The sequence below is a fragment of the Halichoerus grypus genome, chromosome 3 (genome assembly GCF_964656455.1).
Source record: "Halichoerus grypus chromosome 3, mHalGry1.hap1.1, whole genome shotgun sequence".
NCBI classification, from domain to species: Eukaryota; Metazoa; Chordata; class Mammalia; order Carnivora; family Phocidae; genus Halichoerus; species Halichoerus grypus.
Window position 1 is genome coordinate 104,039,452 of NC_135714.1, and position 20,388 is coordinate 104,059,839.

The following is a 20,388-nucleotide window of genomic DNA, read 5'->3' on the forward strand; positions in this document are numbered from 1 at the left end:
TTGCCCCAGATTTCACCACTGGGTGCCTCTTCAAGCTGGTTTCTGTGTCCTTTTGACATGTTCCCATCATTCAGGTATTTCCCTTCTGGAAAACATGGCTCATCTTGACTTTCCTTGCCCTATTTGTGGAATCAGCCATTTCTCCAAGGAGCCCTGTTTCTTCTTGATAGAAAATGGTTTTTAGGAGCAAAGTTCTCTGTTCATTTTAATTGCGGGGCTGCTGCTCTCAGATCTTTTAATGAGCATATGTGTATACATACATATACATATTTGTAGCCGTATTTATTTCTATATGTACTTATACTGAAAACTATACCTCTAGTTCTTATCAAACACCACGGGATTAATTCTAATACTCTTCCTTTATATATCCTCCAGCAGTGAGAAAACTGGCTTTTATTATCCGTAATATGTTAACTTAATTAACCCCCTCCCGCATATCTTGCAAGGGCTGTTTCCTGGGTGTGTGCCCTCCTTATCCTGCTCCCACATCAACACACTACTCCAGATTGCCCTCCTGCATGGAAGCCCTATTTACCTCTTTGGGATCTGATACTTTCCTCTTGGGTTCTGACACCCTGCATCAGGCAACCTCCCTGCTCAGGCTCCAACACCTTAAGCTGGTCTCCTTCTTCAGCCTCTTCCCCCCACCACTGATGCACTCTTCCTTCCACTCAGACTCTAGCACCCTGTGCCTGACGTCTTCCCTACAAGTATGGTCTCCTCATCCTGCTATGGCTTTGATACCCTGAAACACTGCCATTCTTTCACTAGCCTCTTCATCACACAAATAGATACTTAATATTATTGGGCTCTGACATCCCCCTATGCTACGGAGACTCCTGTCCGTCTTTTCCCCAAATGCAGATGTTTACCTTACTGTGCTTTACCTATGGATTTTAGACTGAACTACTGAGGAAGAGAAAACAACCGATTTGTTATTCCATCAATTGCTTCATGAAGAATATGCAGTAGGTTCTTTTATCAGCCTCTAATTACCCTCCATTAAGGAATTCGTAGTGTACCATGTAAACAGTGTGGCTAAGCATATAGCCCCAGTTCCCCCATCTGGATTCTCTGTGTCCATTGTTGCTTTGACTTAACTTCCTTTTCATCAGAATGTCTACTTCTTACTTAGGGCCTTTATTAAGTCTTAGCCTTTACTTCAGTACTTAACTCAAAATGTTGTTTTAACTATTGAGTCTTTATCTGTTGATTTCTCTTAAAGGTTTTGCATTAACTAATAATTGGAAAAGTGTAAACTTTGTGATACTGCAATTTTCTGTCTTTGCAACCTGAACACCCTCTTTCTCATTCTCTTTGGCTGGGGGTTGTTACAGTAGTTAGTGGTAGAGATTTTGGATGAGATCTTTAGATCCTCTTGGTGGATAGATCACTCCCCCTTGGATTTGATTCAAAACAGATCACCTTTTTATATGGAAACCTGAATGCCAGGATACAACCCTCATGAAACATCCCCAGGAGTTAGTAGGTGATCTTTTCATCAGCAGTGGTGTGTTGATTACTATAAAATTGTAACAATAAATATGAAATAGGCACAGATGTTACTTTGTAGCATATAAGCCATTATTTTTGGTTTTGAATGTAAGACTTTTCAGTGTTTTTTTCCTTTTAAAATTTGTATTTATTTTATTTTTTTAGTTTATTTTTTAAGATTTTATTTATTTATTTGACAGAGAGAGAGCAGGAGAGCATAAGCAGCAGGAACAGCAGAGGGAGAGGGAGAAGCAGGCCCCCCGATGAGCAGGGAGCCTGATGCGGGGCTCCTTCCCAGGACCCTGGGATCATGACCTGAGCCGAAGGCAGACGCTTAACCGACTGAGCCACCCAGGCGCCCCTTATTTTTTTTTTTAGTTTAAAACAAAAAAGGAAGAAAGAAAGAAAGAGAAGCTCATGTTGTAAAGTTAGCCCCCAAATTTTAAGTTGCCAGTTGACATATTTTTCAAAGCTTTGAAAAGCATGAGCACATGTTTTTCTAGTTTTGAGATATAAATGACATATAATATTGTATTAGTTAGGGTGTATGACATGATTTGATATAAATATATATTGCAAAATGATTACCACAGTAACTGCCATCACTTCACATAGTTATAACTTTTTTTCTTGTGATAAAAACTTTTAAGATCTATTCTCTTAGCAACTTTCAAATATGTAATACAGTATTGTTAACTACAGTCACCATGATGTACATTATATCCCCAGAACTTACTGTCTTATAGCTGGAAGTTTATACCTTTTTACCATCTGCACTCATTTTCCCTACCCACCAACCTGGGGTCACTACCAAGCTGTTCACTATGAGAACATTTTTTACTCATTTTCTAAACTGTAGGAAAAAACAGTTATTGAAAAATGAAAACATTTAAACATTTTTTTCTGGTTCTTTTACCCTTAGGTTTCCCTATCACTATTACTAATAAACTTTTTGTTGTTGAGCTTTTCTTTTTTTTTTAAAGAGATGTTTAACTTGCCTCTGAATTGCTAACATTTCAACAATTTAGAAATATGAAACATTGTAATCTGGCAATGTTGTCTAACCCAATTTTTAAACTTGTTTTGTGATCTCTGAAGATAGGACTCTGGTGAGTAAATAGAGAACATTTTTAGGAAGTTGACAAGTCAGCTGTACTGAATTTCAACTAGAAAGTCATTCTCACGTTTTCTTCCTGTTTTAAAATCTGTTTTCCTAGTTTTCTATAAAATCACCTATGCTATTTTGCCTTACATGATCATTAACCATGTAGCTCTCTTTGTGATTAAGGCTCGTTTTTGTTGTTGTTGTTTTGTTTTGTTTACCTTTTTCTGATTTATCACAAGATAATTTTGTTATAGGTAGGTTGGGTTAGTCATGCTAATGCTGTATTAACATGAGGGATAATTTTTAACAGAGGGATAATTTTCTTGTTTCTTCGATCATAAAATAAGAACTTTTGTTCCTCACTTTTTACTCTTCAATTCATCTAACTCTTTCTCAATACATCTAAATATTCATACTTGTCATGCTGAAATGAATATATATACAGAAACACATTCTTCACATGTCTGGTCACAATTTGACATGTAATTATTGTAATTCATCCTGAGCATCTGATACGAGGAGATCTGCTTACTGTCAAAACTCTACTCAGAGTGAATCCAAAGTAGGAAGATTGTTTCCCCATGGAACAATGGGAAATACGGAGCTGATGGAGGTTAAGAAGGATTAATATAAGTTAATATATAAATATGACATTTAGTGGCAGCTTCTGAGACAAGTGTAGATGAATTTGTCTAATGTAGATCATTAATACTTCTTATTGTTGAGATAAATATCTTTGATTAGATTTAGTAATTATGTCCCTCATATTTGGAGCCAGAGTATGGTAACTGAGCCCAAGTCTCTACTCATTCTTAGAATGGTGAAATCAGGACACTAAAAATGTGATATGTTCTCTTACATTTTATATAGAAATGTGGACGTGCTTTGTTGCTGTTTGTTGTATATTTTTCATTCTTACTGAAGGAACTGGAATGGGGTTTAATGAATTTTCACTTTTATTAAATTCACCTTTTTTCTCCCTTAGATAATTTCCCTTGCAGTTTAATAAATCTCTGATTCTAAATTTAACTTTTGAATTCTTAGGCCTTTAGATGCTGGTCTGGAGAGACTTCAGTAATGGATCAAAGGAAGAATGAGAGTATTGTTCCTAGTATCACTCAATTAGAAGATTTTCTTACAGAACACAATTCCAATGTTGTTTGGCTCCTTGTTGGTAAGTAGAATATATTTTCTTACACTTTATTGTTTTTTTTATGTATGGATTAACAACTGCCAAATTTTAAGCAGTAGTTAGCTGAAGTTGAAATGCTTACAATACCATTGGTTTATCTCTTGGAAAAAAGGTTTTAATCTATGTTTCTATGAATATTTGTTCTGGCAAGTGCTCTGAAGGGCTCTTTTTCTTAGGCTTCCTCTTTGTCCGACTTAGGGGAGGTGGGAGGAGAAGAAAGACATTGCACTTAGCTTATCTTTCCTGTCTCAAGTCCACTCCTTCACTGTCCCCCCGCATCTCAACACATGCATACACACACATACACACACACAGAGTTTGTTTTATTTTAAAAATGATAAATCCCCGTGGTAAATATATTTTATAGCAAAATAGAGTGTATATGCCTAATTAATCTCATCTCTTTACTCACTCCTTACATACTTGACATGGAGCTCTGCCAGTAAAAATTTGTTATTGTCTACTATTCCAGAAGCTTTCTAGGTTCATAGAAATAATAAAAAACAGTGTATAAATCAGTGGCAAAGAGAAGGGGAAAATATGAGTGAATGAATGACTATGAACAAATAATGGGGGGAAATACAAAATAATAATCAGGAAAGGAGAGAATACTGTAGGCTGTTATTGTCCAGGCAGTTTTTGTGGAAGAACAGTATTTGATTTGAATTTCAGCATAACAATTAGAAAGGTAGAGGGGGAAATAAAAAGGGTAAGATGGGGTAAGAGGGAAAGAGAGTGTAATGATATTTATTGAATATCTTCTGTGTGCCACATATCATTGGCATTTTGCATATGTTATCTCACTTAATGCTCAGAGCAAACTTATGAAGGCAGCAGACTTTTAACTTGTGGAATTGAGGCCTATAAGGATTAAATAACTTATACAGGTAACATAGCTGTTTTTTTCTGAGTGCATGCTTATGCTTCTTTCATGACACCACAGGATATGTGGTAAGGAAATGGATGTAGAGGTGAAGTGTGTATAGAAGGAATTATTATTTGTGATTTGTATGTAGGATTGGATTACCATTTAAACTTTGAGTTCTATTTTTTTCTAATTGACAGAAGTGAGCCATTATAAATTATCATTGATTAAAGCCAAAAAAGTAAGATGAAATGCAGAACATTCATATGAAGTAGAATTGCATAAAAGCAGCATTGAAAATTCTCTTTTAGTTTAATTAAGGGTGTTTACTCTTGCTGTTTACTAAGTGGCCTTATGACATTGAAGGGGGTTGGGGAACATGATGCAGTGAAAAGGCCACAATTCTCAGGTTGTATAATACTGGAAGCATACTTTCTCAGCAAATACCTCTTGCTTTTCTGAATGGCCCACCATAACCTGCTCTTGACACAGTGATTTACAGTAAAAATTAGCACAAAATGTCTTTAAATTTAAAATGTAATGACATATTAAAATCACTATGTTGTATACGTGAAACTAATGTAACATCATGTGTCAACTATCCTTTAGTAAAAAAAAACAAAACACTTTTTACAACGAAAAAATAATGACATATCATCAAAATAACATTTCAAAAGAATTGTTCTAGAAATAATTTTTGTGGGCAAATCATAGCACTTACATCAGAGTTATCACTGTCAGTCTAAGCTACCCTGAGAAAATGTATTTTGACTCAGTGACTGCTTTGTTTTATCCACATTAAATAACTTTTTTAAAAAGTTAAAAACTTAATGTGATGTTGCTAAATGGTTGTACATGTTAAATTGTTTTACATTACTTTGTCCTAATTTAGAAAATAGTTATACTTTTAAAATGATTAAGTAAAAGGAAATTATAAAAAATGCTTTCTTCTTTTTTATATTTTGTATATTCATGAACTAGGTTCTTTTGGGAATTTTATGAATCCTATAGGTGACTATACACTTCTCATGAAAAATTTGTCAAATTTGAAATACCATTTACTGTAGCATATTCACTGGCATTCTTTAAAAGTGGGTTATTATCTTATCAATTACAGCAAAATAGTATAAAATGGCCTGTTTAATATAGATATGCCTTTAAGTAGGGCAAAATTCTCACTTCTTTCCATTTTTTTTAAAAAGCAGAAATTATTGATTAAAAACAAAACACTACCTTTTCTCTGATTTAAAAAATCATTGGTTTTCTTTCTCTTTAAATGACTGTAGCCTGTGGGAAGTAGCTTGGGAATGAGCTTTTAGCCTGATAAAGATGGATATTCTTCAAAATATTCAGAAATATGGGCTTTCTCTTTCCAGAACATGTTTATATGTTTAATAACAAAGAGTACAAAACAGTGAAAAAGGAAACAGAAAAAAGGAAGTATTTTTTTCTTTCTTTTTTTTTGCGAGAGAGCACTTGCATGCGAAAATTGGGTGAGGGGAGCGGGAGGAGGGGCAGAGGGAGAAGGAGAGAGAGAATCTTAAGCAGGCTCCATGCCTAGCATGGAGCCCGTGTGGGGCTCAATCTCACAACCCTGAGATCATGACCTGAGCCTAAATCAAGAAGCAAACGCTTAACTGACTGAGCCACCCAGGCACCCCAGGCCTGGGTGTAATTAAATGAACTTTTACCGATAAATTTTTACTGAGATTAAGGTGATTGTAAAGGAAACTTACAGTGAGATTCTTTTGCATTTTTTTCTCCCAACAGCTACCATTTTATCCTGTGGATGGATTATTTATCTCACATATTACAATTCTCGAAATGTTGGTCTTATTTTAACACTGGTTCTTAATAGATTATACAAACATGGCTATATCCATATTGGTAAGTTTGAGTAACATTGAATGTTTTTCTTCTGCATAATCTTGAGATATATATTACAAATTTATATTTTATTAGTGGTAGTAGCTTTAGAAATTTACCTTTGTTTCATGAACGTTAACCTAACTGAAATTTCTCTCATGCAGCACTCTATGACTCTATCACTTGGTTAAGTTCTTTACCTCATTCTTATTTCTTAAAGTGTTTCTATAGTAACTTTTGGATTTTTTTTTTCTTATAAAAGATGCTCATTAAAACAATTTGAAAAATATAGGCACATACAAAATATGGAAATAAAAATTTCTCAGGATTCTACTATCCAAAGAAAGTTTCTAACGCACAGTGAGGTTTTTGCTGGTTTTTTTTTTTTTTTTCAGTAACCCATACTTAAAAAATCTATAATTTGGAATCATTTTGTGCATTTCATTTTGTGACCTGCATTGTTAATTTAAGTTTCCAACTACTCATAAGTGGGAATTTTGCAGATATGAGGGTCTATTTGGAACCAGTATGCTTCGGAAAGCCCTCAATTAGTGGGAAAAGGGTGAGAGGTCACTGTCTAGAACCATTCCAGCCTTCCTTAGAGTACTTCTTAGAGGACATAAATAAAATTTCTGTGAAACATAAGTCATCTTCCACTAATTTGAGGCAATGACTGGTTCCTGGAGTCAAAGAAATTAATGGAGAAAGTTGGTGAATTAGTCACTGCTTTGGGGTTTATTTAAAGTTGTGCATAATTAAGGGAATTATTCATATGAAGCAGCTATTCAGTGTCTTCATATGGTTATTTAGTAGCTCAGTTCATAGTGATGGTACTTACTGTACTTTTGTTTGTTTGTTTTTTTAAAGATTTTATTTATTTATTTGACAGAGAGAGAGATAGCGAAAGCAGGAACACAAGCAGGGGGAGTGGGAGAGGGAAAAGCAGGCTTCCTGCCGAGCAGGGAGCCCCATGTGGGACTCGATCCCAGGACCCTTGGATCATGACCTGAGCCGAAGGCAGACACTTAACAACTGAGCCACCCAGGCGCCCTGTACTTTTTGTTATATTTGAGGAAAGAGCAATAGAAAATTAGTAAGACTGGAAGGGTATCAAGAGGGAGTCAGGAGAGAACATTTAATTATTGAATAAACTGAATGCTAAGATTATTTTAAGCTTTAAGTGCTCACTCTGGATCAAAACAATTCCATTAATCCCTTTTTTTTTCCCCCTACAACAGGGTCCTTCTCTTTCTCTGTTCTTTCTGGAAAAGTCATGGTTCGTGAAATTTATTACATTACAGAAGACATGTCTATTAGGTAAAAAAAAAACAAACAAAAAACAAAAAACTCATTTTAAACAAACTTGAAATATTGTAAAAATTTTTTTCTGATGATATTTAATATTTGCTTTTTAAAATCCATAAATCAAAAATAATTTTTTTTGTAAATAATATCTGGTGAATTGATGTTTAAAAATATTTTTATCAGATTAATTTAGCTAAGGTTTAGACTGGCACAAAGTTTATCAAATAGCAGCTTAAAGAAACGAATAATCTCATTTCATTCCTAGATGAACACTTGAGCCATTAAATTATCTGACCACTTTTCTTGTAGAATTCATGGTGGTCATTTGTTACATAAAACAAGGATCAGGGTTGCTGATAACTCATCCACTAGCTCCTTATTATAGGTAATAAGTTTTAAGAATTGTTTAGTATCTGTTAGCTACTTTAATTTTACAGTAAGGAGTAAACACAAATCTGAATATAATAAGAAATGACAACTATTATGTTTGCTATGTTCTTTCTTCTGTAGGCCTTGAAAGAAAAGCTTACTCTATTTTTGTGATTATCTTAACATTTGTTACTTAGAACTTCAAAGTTTTAAATTAGTTGAGAGGTGGTAGGGTTTGGCAATACTCATACCTCATTTAAAATAGTAGAGGCAACTTCTTTGTGAGTCTAAAATTATTTTGAAAAGAAAAGTAAAAAGTAAAGGTTGAGAGGCTGTAAGTTCATTCTTTTGAGGCATGAGGTTATATATGACTACAGAGAAGAAGGGGTATCTTTAAAAGTTTCTGTTAGCATCCTAATGTCCCCCTTTCAAGATTTGGCTTTTTGTTTATATAGTTTTTACACCATTTAAAAATTATCATTTATAAAAGAAAAAAAGTTTCTCTGTTAGCACTTCTTCATTTTCCTATTACTTATGATCTGGTATTAAATTTTACCTAAATAGAATAATCTAATTTAGAGCTACGTAAATTTTCTTTTCCTTTTTTAACTAGAGATTGTGAAGCATTTATGTATACCAGTGATCTGTTGAGAATTTTCTGTATTTTCATATTCATTATCAATTGCCTGCTTTTTATAATAATTAAATGAGTAAATTGTTACTGAAGTTTTCACTTTTTGTAATTTATCTTGCATAGAATTCAAGATGGATTTATAATTTTTCGGTGGTGGAAAATGTATAATCCAAAACAGAAACAACATGGTGAGTCTTCATGTTTTTATGTATTTGAAGTCTTTAGTTATATGATCAGTGTTTTCATTTATGGACATTAAAACGTTTCACATTTTATAATAGATAAAAATATTTTTTAAAACTTTGGCACTTATAAACTCTGATTTTATCACCAGTTAGCTGAAAATTCTTCAGCAGCTTTCCTTTTGCCTGGTTAAATTTATTTACTTAAGCATATTATTTATTCAGGGTTATCCTCAGTATGACTCTTACTCCCAAAGCCTTACCTCCTATTACATCTGTGGACTTAACCCATTCTGTGGTTAAAATGGACTTCCTAGTAGTCTTTAATCATTTCTACTAAGACACTTTTCTTATTTTTCAGCTTCTGTGCCTTTTTCATAGTCCTACCTGACACTGCTACTAATTCTCATTTATCTACTATGCTAAGGATGAACAGGAAAGAGGAAATGAAGGCTCTAGACTCTTCCAGCTCTGCTTTTATCATCAGTATTTTATCACCTCAGAATTTTCTCCCAAGGTCTTCATTGCACAACTCTATAGGTGCTCCTGTGCCCCTAACCCTCCTACCCAACATTAATCATACCAGTGACTTCAAGGAATGTAAACCTTGACTTTACTGCCTAGAATAGTGGTTCTCAAACTTTTCAATCTCAGTAACTGTACATTCTTCTAAATTACTGGGGACCCCAAAGAGCTTTTATTTATGTAATTTATATTGATATGTGCTGCATTCAAAATTCAGCCTGGGGGCGCCTGGGTGGCTCAGTTGGTTCGGCGTCTGACTCTTGATTTCAGCTCAGGTCATGATCTTAGGGTCCTGAGACTGAGCCTGTGTTGGGTTCTGTGCTGGGTGTGGAGCCTGCTTGGGATTCTCTCTCTCCCTCTCCCTTTGCCCCTCCCCCTGCTCACACTCACATACTCTCTCTCTAAAATAAATAAATAAAATCTTAAAAAAAAATTAATCCTGATAACTATAGAAATATTTTTTATCTCATTAAAAATATCTATAATAAAGCCATATATATTAAAATAAATACCATACTTTATGAAAAATAACTTTTCTAAAGCAAAAAGAAAACCAGATAGTGAGAAGAGTGGCATTGTTCTGTATTTTGCAAATCTTTTTAATGTCTGGCTTAATAGAAGATAATTGGATTCTCACTTCTGCTTTTATGTTCAGTCTGTTAAAGTGCCATGTATCATACATACAGCCTTTAAAAAAAACTCCACTGTCCACTCATGGGAGAATGATTGAGAAAAAGTTTAACATCTTCAAATTATAACACTGTTAAAATAGTTTTGACCTTTTGGTCCCTGGAACAGATCTTGGGATCCCTGCAAAGGTCCCCAGACCATACTTTGGTAACTACTGCTCTAGAAGATTTTAGATGGGGCCTTGGAGAGTAGTGTCAGAAGATGATGAGACCCTTCCACCTTTTCTTAGCTATTAGGACTACCTGTGTTTCTGGCACCTCACATTAAAATTCTGAAATGGTGGTTAGGGTCTGTAGAACTTTGGAACTTTCCAATTAATTTTTTTTTTTTTTTTTGGTCGGTACACTTAGGAATCTTGCTATCATTTTTAACTTTGTTTCTATGGTAAAATAGATTTAAAGTTCCAAAAGTTGTTAAACTTACCACAAGACTGAGCTAGCCTAAATTACTTTTGAATTCACTATTCATTATTATTTAGTCTTTTTTAACTGTCATTTCCTTGCATTTCCCACATAGCTTTTTCCCCTTTAACATAATACATCATGTACTTTTCCTTGAAAAGACTGGCATAAATTGATGACAATTTGGCATCTATAGAATTAATGAAATCAGAATGACTAGAAAGAATGGGCGGATTTCATGTCTGGAAAAAGTATTCTAAAAATTAAGAGTTTATTAAATAATTTTGAGCAGAGGTTAAGTGATTTCATATGATAAAAGTATTCTGTTGGTAGTTTGGAATAGACTTTTCTCAGTCTGTCTTATGTGATTCAGAATGGCTGTGTGTTATTAAGTCTATGGTTTTAGAAAATCGGTTGTTCACACTGCCTTTTTACCTCTTTTTTTTAAGCAATTGCTTTAAGCATTTTCACAGGAAAAAGTGTTCTTTAGATAGTCAATATGTTAGTGCACTGGAAATCTTTTAAGTTTTGACTTTTATCAAATATGAATATATTCAAAATTTTGAATCACTTTCCTACACTATTCACATTAAATTTTGTGGAGATAATATTCCTGATTATTTTTGATATTTTATTTGACTGTATGCCTTAAAAGTGGAATTTAAGTAAAGATATTTTACTTGTACTTCAGAGATGGCTGGCACTCATTCCTAAGAGCCAAGTTCTTTTGAGTTCAGTCCCAGCTTTTGACACATTCACTTAACTTTGAACAGGCCCAGTATTTCTGCCTCTAATTTGGTTTGTAAAGTCTATCTAGTTTGTCCCTTAGAGATAGATTTACTTTAGGACCATATGTTTTTGCTGCATGTCATGCTTCTGTTAATCTTGCAATGATGTGCTCTTTTGATTTAATCTCAGTTTAGTTTTTTTTTCCCCCACGTTTAGTTATCATAAGCTTTATTGTTAATGAGATTTCAGCAGAGCTGAAACAAAAATTCTCCTTGTTTATATTTTAAAAAATGCCTTTTTGTATATTTATATTAGAAATTTTATTGTATTTTTTTTTTCAGTGTTTTAAGATGTTCTTGTGAACCAATGAAACTAGGGATATGAGTTGAGAAGGCCCATTTGACCTAACATCCCCCCTCCCCCACCCCATGCTCTTTACCCCAGGATTCCAAGGACTTACACAATTAGGAAACAACTGATTTTCTCAAAATCCCTTATCAATTTGGAAACAACTAATGATCTCAAAAATCATCGATTTGCAGATGGAAAAACAGAAATTCCTGTTATCAATAAATGGTAAAGCCAGAATGAAAACCTAGGTTTGCTAACTTCCAGTCTAGTGTTCCTTGTATTATAAAACAGGCTTGTTAAATGTGGCCAAGTAGGTTCTTGAAAATTCTTATATATAAACACTGGTGGCAGCTTATGGGAGGAATGAATATGATAATTTGTAGTATCCAGAGACAACTGCAAGTTTTAAGGCTAAGCCTAATGAGGTTGCCCACTTTAGAATTTTCTTAGACATGCGGAATACATCTTAAATTGTTTGTAGCTTTTTTTTTTGAAGAAAATAATTACTTCATTTTATCTCCTTAAAGTGGATTGCTTTTCACCAAAATACATAGATGAGATCAAGAGTAACTGACCCAAGGGCACCTGGGTGGCTCAGTTGTTAAGCGTCTGCCTTTGGCTCAGGTCATGATCCCAGGGTCCTGGGATCGAGCCCCACATTGAGCTCCCTGCTCCGCGGGAAGCCTACTTCTCCCTCTCCTGCTCCCCCTGCTTGTGTTCCCTCTCTCGCTGTGTCTCTCTCTGTCAAATAAATAAATAAAATCTTTAAAAAAAAAAAAAGTTGGTAGACTTTATTAGTTATCACATTTGCAATTCTAATTATTTGCTCATAGTTTTCCCTACATTTCAACATTTAAATCTATGTGTTCATCAAGAAGAGCACAGCTTTGCTGAGGGTCAAAGAAGTTTCTCTCTCATGTGCTTTTAAAAGAAATTCTCGGGGCGCCTGGATGGCTCAGCTGTTAAGCGTCCACCTTTGGCTCAGGTCATGATCCCAGAGTCCTGGGAACGAGCCCCGCATAGGGCTCCCTGCTCTGTGGGAAGCCTGCTTCTCCCTCTCCCATCCCCCCTGCTTGTGTTCCCTCTCTCACTGTGTCTCTCTGTCAAATAAATAAAATCTTAAAAAAAAAAAAAATTCTCTGTTACAGAGGATGCCATTCTTAAGGTGCTCAGTCACACCTTTCCAAAATAAAGACACAATGCCGAATAGCAATGCAGGAATAAGCAGTTTGATCTAAATACGTTATTAGTTTAGCATGATTCAGAGAGAGAATATAGTACATAGAAGAATGGGTAGACTGCAAACTGAGCTTTTGGTAAAAAGTTGAACAATATTATGGAATATATATTAAAATAGTGAATTACATTCACTCATGAGACCTTACAGTCTAGATAGGACTTCTTACTGATTAAGGTCAGATCCAGATCATGTACTTTCACAGTTAACTGAGCAAGAAGTAGAGATGGTTGACATTTCTTGTTGGAAAATTTGGAAACCTAATTGGAGCGTGTGCCTGAATAGATAATGGCCACTAGCAATCCAAAGAGATAGGCTAAGGTCTGTCTGGGTAAGGCTAAGATTTTTATGAGAAAACTTTAAAACTATTTTATTAGGAGAGAAAAGGAGTGTTCAGGTGCTCAAATTCTGTGCCATTGAGCTTGGTTGGGATAATTTAATCCAGGAGTAGATTTAGAGTTGTCAGTTCAGTTTAATCTTTTAAAAAAAAAAAAAAAAAAAAAGGAATTAACATCTAATTTGTTTAACATAGAATTTGTTGTAAAATATTCCCTAGGTCATGAAATCAGTGATCCCCTGTAGATGATTGTTGGCCAAAGACTAATTAATGAGGATAACCATTAAAAACCTTTATTTTGGTTTTTAGGATAGTTGATTTTAAGCCATTCTTTTGGAAAATAAGTAGCAGAACCAATTACCTCTTAATATGTGATGATACAGTGTTTAAATGAATACCAATCTAAATAACTAGGCATGCATCTTTCTTATCTAGAGAAGTTCTTACATTGCTAAGAAGTGAAAGGATGATGGTAAAGTATGTCCCTTTCTGTTATTTTGTCATTTAGAAGTTTTAGCCTAATATAATCTAGTACTTTAAATTTGTAGCATCTAAATCTTGTTTGTTAAATACAGGAAATAAAAATCCCTTAACAATTTAAAAGGTCAGTAGACTATTTTGTCTTTGTACTAAGTATTGATTCCAAGTATCACAAGGCCTTGGCAGCACTTGGCATTTTAGCTTTTTTTACTACAAATAGCATGTGTCCCAATTCCATAATTAAATAAGTGCCTTTTTCCTAATTTCCCTTTGGAAAACAAGAAGTCTCAATTAGCTGTTTGCTCAGGAGACTTAAGCAGTTCTACAACATTCATTTACCTTTTTTTCCTCCATAAATTAACTACTTATTAAGTGAAGAGCCTTTTATATTTATAATTTATATCTATCTGTGTATTTATTAACACATATTTTTGGGGGGTCCATTAGGTAAATATTAGATGATAAGGATATGAGAAAAAGATTTCTGCCTTCAGTGATAGAACAATGTCAGTGTAGAGATGAGATTTAAAAGAGTCATCTGGGGCGCCTGGGTGGCTCAGTGGGTTAAGTGTCCGTGAAGTGTCCAACTCTTGATTTCAGCTCAGGTCTCCCATCTCAAGGTCGTGAATTCAAACCCGATATTGGGCTCCATGCTGGGCATGGAGACTACTTAAAAAAAAAAAAAAAAAGAGTCAACTGATTATGCCTTTCTTAAATTATATATAAATTAAATTTTTTGCTTTGACTTTCAGTGTCATCAGAATGAATGAAACTTAAAAACTGCTTTTAAAATTCCCAGGAGAAATAAATGTCATTGAGAGATCTAATGTTACTAGAATTTAACAGTTTTAAATATTGCATTTAAGCTTTGAATATTGATAAGTTTTTCATGAAATTACGAAGAAATAACTGGATTCTTGATACATTTCTGTTTTCAGGGATTAATAACATTTTTTTTTGAAACCATCATTGCATTTATTAATATAATTGATAAGTAATTTTGTGGTTAAGACCTAGTATTTAGAACCTTGGATTCTCTCTACTACTTTCTAGTTGTGTAATCTTGGGCTTCAACTGCCAGGGTTGCTGTGATGATTACATGAGATTAGCTGAATAGAGTGTCTAGAAGAGTCCCTGGAACAGAGCATATGTTCAGTAGAGATGAGCTGCTTTTATTATTATTAACATTGTATCATATTATGAAATGAAAGGTTATTTTATTTTATTTTATTTTTAATTTTTATTTTTTTTAAAGATTTTATTTATTTGACAAAGAGAGACACAGCGAGAGCAGGAACACAAGCAGGGGGAGTGGGAGAGGGAGAAGCAGGCTTCCCCCGATGTGGGGCTCGATCCCAGGACCCTAGGATCATGACCTGAGCCGAAGGCAGCAGCTTAACGACTGAGCCACCCAGGCGCCCCAATGAAAGATTATTTTTTAAAAAAATACTTATAAATTGAAAGTGAATGCATAATTTATATGACTAGTAAGAATTTGACCTGCAGAAACAAGGAAACTAGTATTTATTTTGTATGACAATCCTACAGGTAGGTAGAGATGTTCTCATTTTATTTATTTAAACAATTTTTTAAAAAGATTTTATTTGTCAGAGAGAGAGAGAGAGACAGAGTGTGCACAAGCAGAGGAAGCAACAGGCAGAGGGAGAAGTAGGTTCCCCACTGAGCAGAGAGCCCCACTTGGGCTTAACCAACTGAGCCACCCAGGTGTCCCATATTCTTATTTTATAGATGGGAAAAATGAGGCTCACAGTGGTTAAGGTACTTGCCTTAGGTTACATTAGTAAAAATGTCACATGGATCTAGTCTTAACAGTCTTTCTACTGTTTATTTACTACTTTCTCCAGTTTCTGGAGAATCCAATGCAGGAGTCCCCAACTTTTTTTTTTTTTTTTTAATTAAAGAAGCTGTGTGTGCATGTATGTGTGTGTGTGTACATGCACATTCCTTGGAAGAGGAGATACGTGTCTTTGGAAAAGATGTCTATCTTTCGGGAATGTGCTCATCTGTCAGCAGAGATATTTATTTATGAGGTTACCTTTCCAAATCAACAGGCACAATGTGTGTGGGGTGCCTCTGTGTGTGGCGCTGTATGGATTTACTGTGTGAGGGTGAGATTGTAAGTGTGCCAGTACTTCGCATCTTTGTGTGTATGTTATGATGGGGTAGGGGGCTGGAAAGTGTATCGCTATATAGAATATTCCCGGGGATCACAGAAAGCTGAGATTATTGACAGAAAAGATCCTGGACAAAGGCCCTGAAGAGAATACAGCCATGTAAGCCAGGTGTGGAGTTCTGATTTATTGTTTAATCACATAGCTTGCTGGCTGGAATAGTAGTTTTAATGCAGGTGAAACAAATAGAACCAGCAGAACAAATTAAAAAATGCTTTGTGAATTCAGCTAAATCTTTCTCTTTTAAAATACGAAATCAATAGGTGCTTTTAAAATGCTTGTGGATTTGCTATTATTTTTCTAAAGTGATTTTTGGAAGGAAAAGAGTGGTCTAGGCATTTTGTTCAATCTTATTTATTTTTGTTTTGTTTTTCATTTTTTAATTTGAATTCAATTAATTTACATATGGAGTGGTACTAGTTTCAGAGGTGTAGAGTTCAGTGGTTCACCAGTCTTATGTAACACCCAGTGCTCATACATTATGTGCCCTCCTTAATGTCCATGTTCAATCTTATTTTAAAAAACCCACTTATTATTTCTATTTAAAGATTTAACGTATTTATTGAGCACCTCCTATGTACCAGGCATTGTTTTAAGGAATTAGTAGTAAACACAACAGGAAAAATGCTTCTCTAATGGAGCTTGCAATCTAGTGGGGGGAGGCAACAATAAATAAATATTAATGCCAAAAAAGTTGGAAAGATAGGGTAGGTATTGTTGAGGGGATCTTCCAGTATTTTATTTTATTTTTTATTTTTTATTTTTTATTTTTTTTAAGATTTTATTTATTTATTTGAGAGAGAGAGAGAGCATAAGATGGGGGGAGCAGGAGAGGGAGAAGCAGACTCCCTGATGAGCAGGGAGCCTGATGCGGGACTCGATCCCGGGACTCCAAGATCATGACCTGAGCCGAAGGCAGTTGCTTAACCAACTGAGCCACCCAGGCGCCCCGGGATCTTCCAGTATTTTAGTATCAAGTATTTAGTGTTTGTCAATGTTGTCAAAATGTTTTCAGAGATTAATACCTTTATCTTTGTGCCTTGGTGTCCTTATTAAGTTAATGTAGCCACATTCAAATCATATCAGTTATACTGAAAGAAGAGAATCAGTTGTGCATGTCCAGTAAGTTAGTGATGAAATTGAGAGGAATCTTATTTCCATTTTTATACAGTCACTTTTTGTTTATTCATCACTGCTGATCCAATTAGGGGCTAGTTCAGACTCTTAATTTTCCCTGTTGCTGCTTCTACAGCTCATCCACTGGCTTTTATAACATGGTCCTAATGATCAGGGCATTTGTATTCAGGGACCCTGGTAAACTATTCTGTAAGTAAATTTGAAAACAAGTGACCTAAATGAGTTTTGAGGTAAATTTTGATTGAGTAGTTTATGACCTTGAAGAATTGCATAATAATTCATTCCTACTTGTATAGATCAATGGGGGAATAGAAAAATATACCACTTTGCAGTTACTATGCTTCTGCATATAGGGTTTTCAAAAATTCTAAGATCTGTGTGTGGATATTTTTGTTTTACTTAGGAGTATGATTTGTGGTAAGATGCTGTTATTCTTTCAAACAAATGAGTCCTTCTATATGCTAAGAATTGCAGGTACCAGGGATACAACATTGGATAAAGCAAGTTCCTTCTCTTACAGATCTTGCTTCATTCAAGTTGGGAGGGATTCAGGTAATTAACGAGTAAATATATATAGCCTTGAGGAATGAGTGAGGAAAATATGGCATTGAGGAAAATAAAAGCAGATTCAGTAGAATAGGGAGTGCTGGTTTGTGGGGAGGGCTCTGTTTTATATAGGGAAGTCAGTAAAGGTTTTATTGTTTGGGGATAGTTAAACAGAAACATGAAACAAGTAAGGAAATGAGTTGTAAATGTCTGGGGGAAGAACATTTCCTGGTTGTTCCTATCATTACCAAAGTTGAGACCAGTTTTTTGGAGAGATTAGGAGAGAAGAGTATGGATCCTATAGGATTTTATAGGTCACTTAAAGGACCTTGATATTAATCTGAATGGGAGGGGAAGCCATCAAAAAGTTAGGGAACAGAAGAGTAACACGCTTTCAGTAGGTTTTTGTAAGATCTGTAAAGATGTGTAAAAGCACCCACATAAGGGGAATAAGGGCAGAAGCATGGAGACTAGTTAGGAGGCTCTTGTATTAAAACAGGTGTAAGTTGATGGTGACTTGAGCCAGAGTGGTGAGAAGTGGTTGGATTTTGGATATATGTTCAAAGGAAATCTGATAGAATTTGCTGATACTATCTGGGACACGAAAGAGAGCAGTCAATTTTTTTGGCTTGAGTAATTGAAAAGATTGACTTACTATTGATAAGATGGGGAATACTGTGGATTACGTTTGGTCATGTGAGAAAAGCAGATGTTCGGTTGGAAATGTCAAGTGTGAGATACCTGTTAATGTATCAAATTGGAAATATTTGAGTAATTTTCTGGATAGTTGACCCTGGCATTTTGGGAAGAGGTTGTGGATGATTACTGAGGAAAGGTTTAAACCTAATTAGTGATAGAGTTTGGTGATTTACTTAAAAATGGATGATGGTATTTATTACTATCATGTCTTAGAATGCTCCAAATGTATTAAAAAACAGTGGTTCCTATTCTTTTTATTTTAATTTTAAGAATTTGACCTATAACAAGAAAAAGGGGCAAAACACTTGATTGTAATAGTTTAGGGGATTGTCTTAGTTTTTAGGCCTGTGATAAATCTGAAGAAATAGGAGGAAACATAGGTCAAGAGCTATTTGAAAAATGCCAGAAAAATTAAAGCTCCTAAACATTGTTTTTGTTTGTTTGTTTGTTTGTTTTTAAGGATTAGGCTTATCTTTTTCTTTTCTTAATTATCTTAGGAAGTGGTGAGAAAAAAAACCTAGATTGGAGTAGAACTAAAAGTATTACTGTATAAAAAATGAATGTTGATTCATTTTCCAAGGTTTATTTTTGAAGTGTGAGTGACAGTATTTTTCTTTTGTTCATTTAAACTAAAATTTACATTTATTTAGGATGTTTGACATTTCTTACGCTTTCTTATTTTCTAGTAACTAGAGAAGAAATTAATTTTGGTGTAATTTGGTATATTACTAAAGGTGTATACTTCATATTTAAACACAGCTTAAGCTACTGCAATGAAAGTAACAGTTCTCCATAGCCATTTAAAAAAAATAAGCCCTCTAACTGATCATATCTAATTTTAATTGTCCTTCAATTGAATTTGATAGGGAGAAAAATGAATAAAGGTTAAAAAAAGGCAATCTCAAAAAAAACATGTATAAGAAAAGAACACACTAAAGAAAGCACTATGGTACCTTTTTTCTGACGCCCTTTGGTTGACATGTGATACAGTGTCTTAGGTTATTTCCTCAGTAGAAACAAGTGCCCCATCTATCATTTTGTTGTTGGATTTAATAATTACTATTGTTACTTATATCTAAGGTAATTATGTCTTTTATTTGAGAAGATTATTGTTTGAAGTCTACAGTTTATAAGATCTTGGTTTTAGTATTGTGTAGTTTTATTTAAAAAATTTTTTTTAAGATTTTATTTATTTATTTGTCAAAGAGAGAGTGAGAGTGAGAGAGCACAAGCAGGGGGGAGCGGCAGGCAGAGGGAGAAGCAGGCTTCCCGCTGAGCAGGGAGTCCGATGCGGGACTCGATCCCAGGACCCTGGGATCATGACCTGAGCCAAAGGCAGATGCTTAACCAACTGAGCCACGCACACGTACCTTAGTATTGTGTAGTTTTAAAAAATAAACTAGTATTTATGAAAAATCTTTGTTTCTGTGATGCAAAAATTTAAATACTAATGTGATGTTTAAATGCATCATACTTTGAACATTTTGCTATTCATATACTTTATTATAAATTTATTATTAGGATAAAGTTTTACTTTTGGTCTGTAAAGGCCACTTTGCTATTTTTAGCATAAAATCTTTAAATTCTGTCATTATACAGCCAGAATTTAGAAATCCAGGTTGTTTTAGAATGCTAAATTGGAATACTACAGTAACATCAGCTTTTTTCTTTCTTTTGCTCGTGTTTTATATATTTTTAAAATACATTTATAGGGACGGCTGGGTGGCTGAGTCGGTTAAGTGTCTGCCTTTGACTCAGGTCATGATTCCAGGGTCCTGGGATCGAGTCCTGCATTGGGCTCCTTGCTCAGCGGGGAGTCTGCTTCTCCCTCTGCCTACCACTCCCCACCCCCGCTTATGCTCTCTCTCTCTTTGACAAAAAAATAAAATCTGAAAAAAAAAAAAAAACTTAAAAAAATAAAATATGTTTATATATTTTGTATAAGTTATATATATTATATAAATTATATATTTTTAAGTTTTTGAAATTCTCTTGATCATAGAATTATGTTTTAAAATAGAGTTACTTTAGCTGTGAGAAAAGATTTGA

At 34.5% G+C, this 20,388-nt stretch overlaps 1 protein-coding gene across 7 annotated transcripts in view; it reads left to right on the plus strand.

Annotated features, from left to right (window-relative positions):
- Positions 1-20,388, plus strand: part of BLTP1 (bridge-like lipid transfer protein family member 1) — a 208,044-nt gene that overhangs the window by 14,201 nt on the left and 173,455 nt on the right. For all 7 annotated transcript variants that reach the window (XM_078069196.1, XM_036069404.2, XM_078069201.1 and 4 more), the window contains 4 exons: positions 3,647-3,776; positions 6,430-6,546; positions 7,764-7,842; positions 8,957-9,021. In XM_078069196.1, coding sequence (XP_077925322.1) covers positions 3,680-3,776; positions 6,430-6,546; positions 7,764-7,842; positions 8,957-9,021 — 358 coding nt within the window. In that variant the 5' untranslated portion in view covers positions 3,647-3,679. The remainder of the gene's footprint in view (positions 1-3,646; positions 3,777-6,429; positions 6,547-7,763; positions 7,843-8,956; positions 9,022-20,388) is intronic.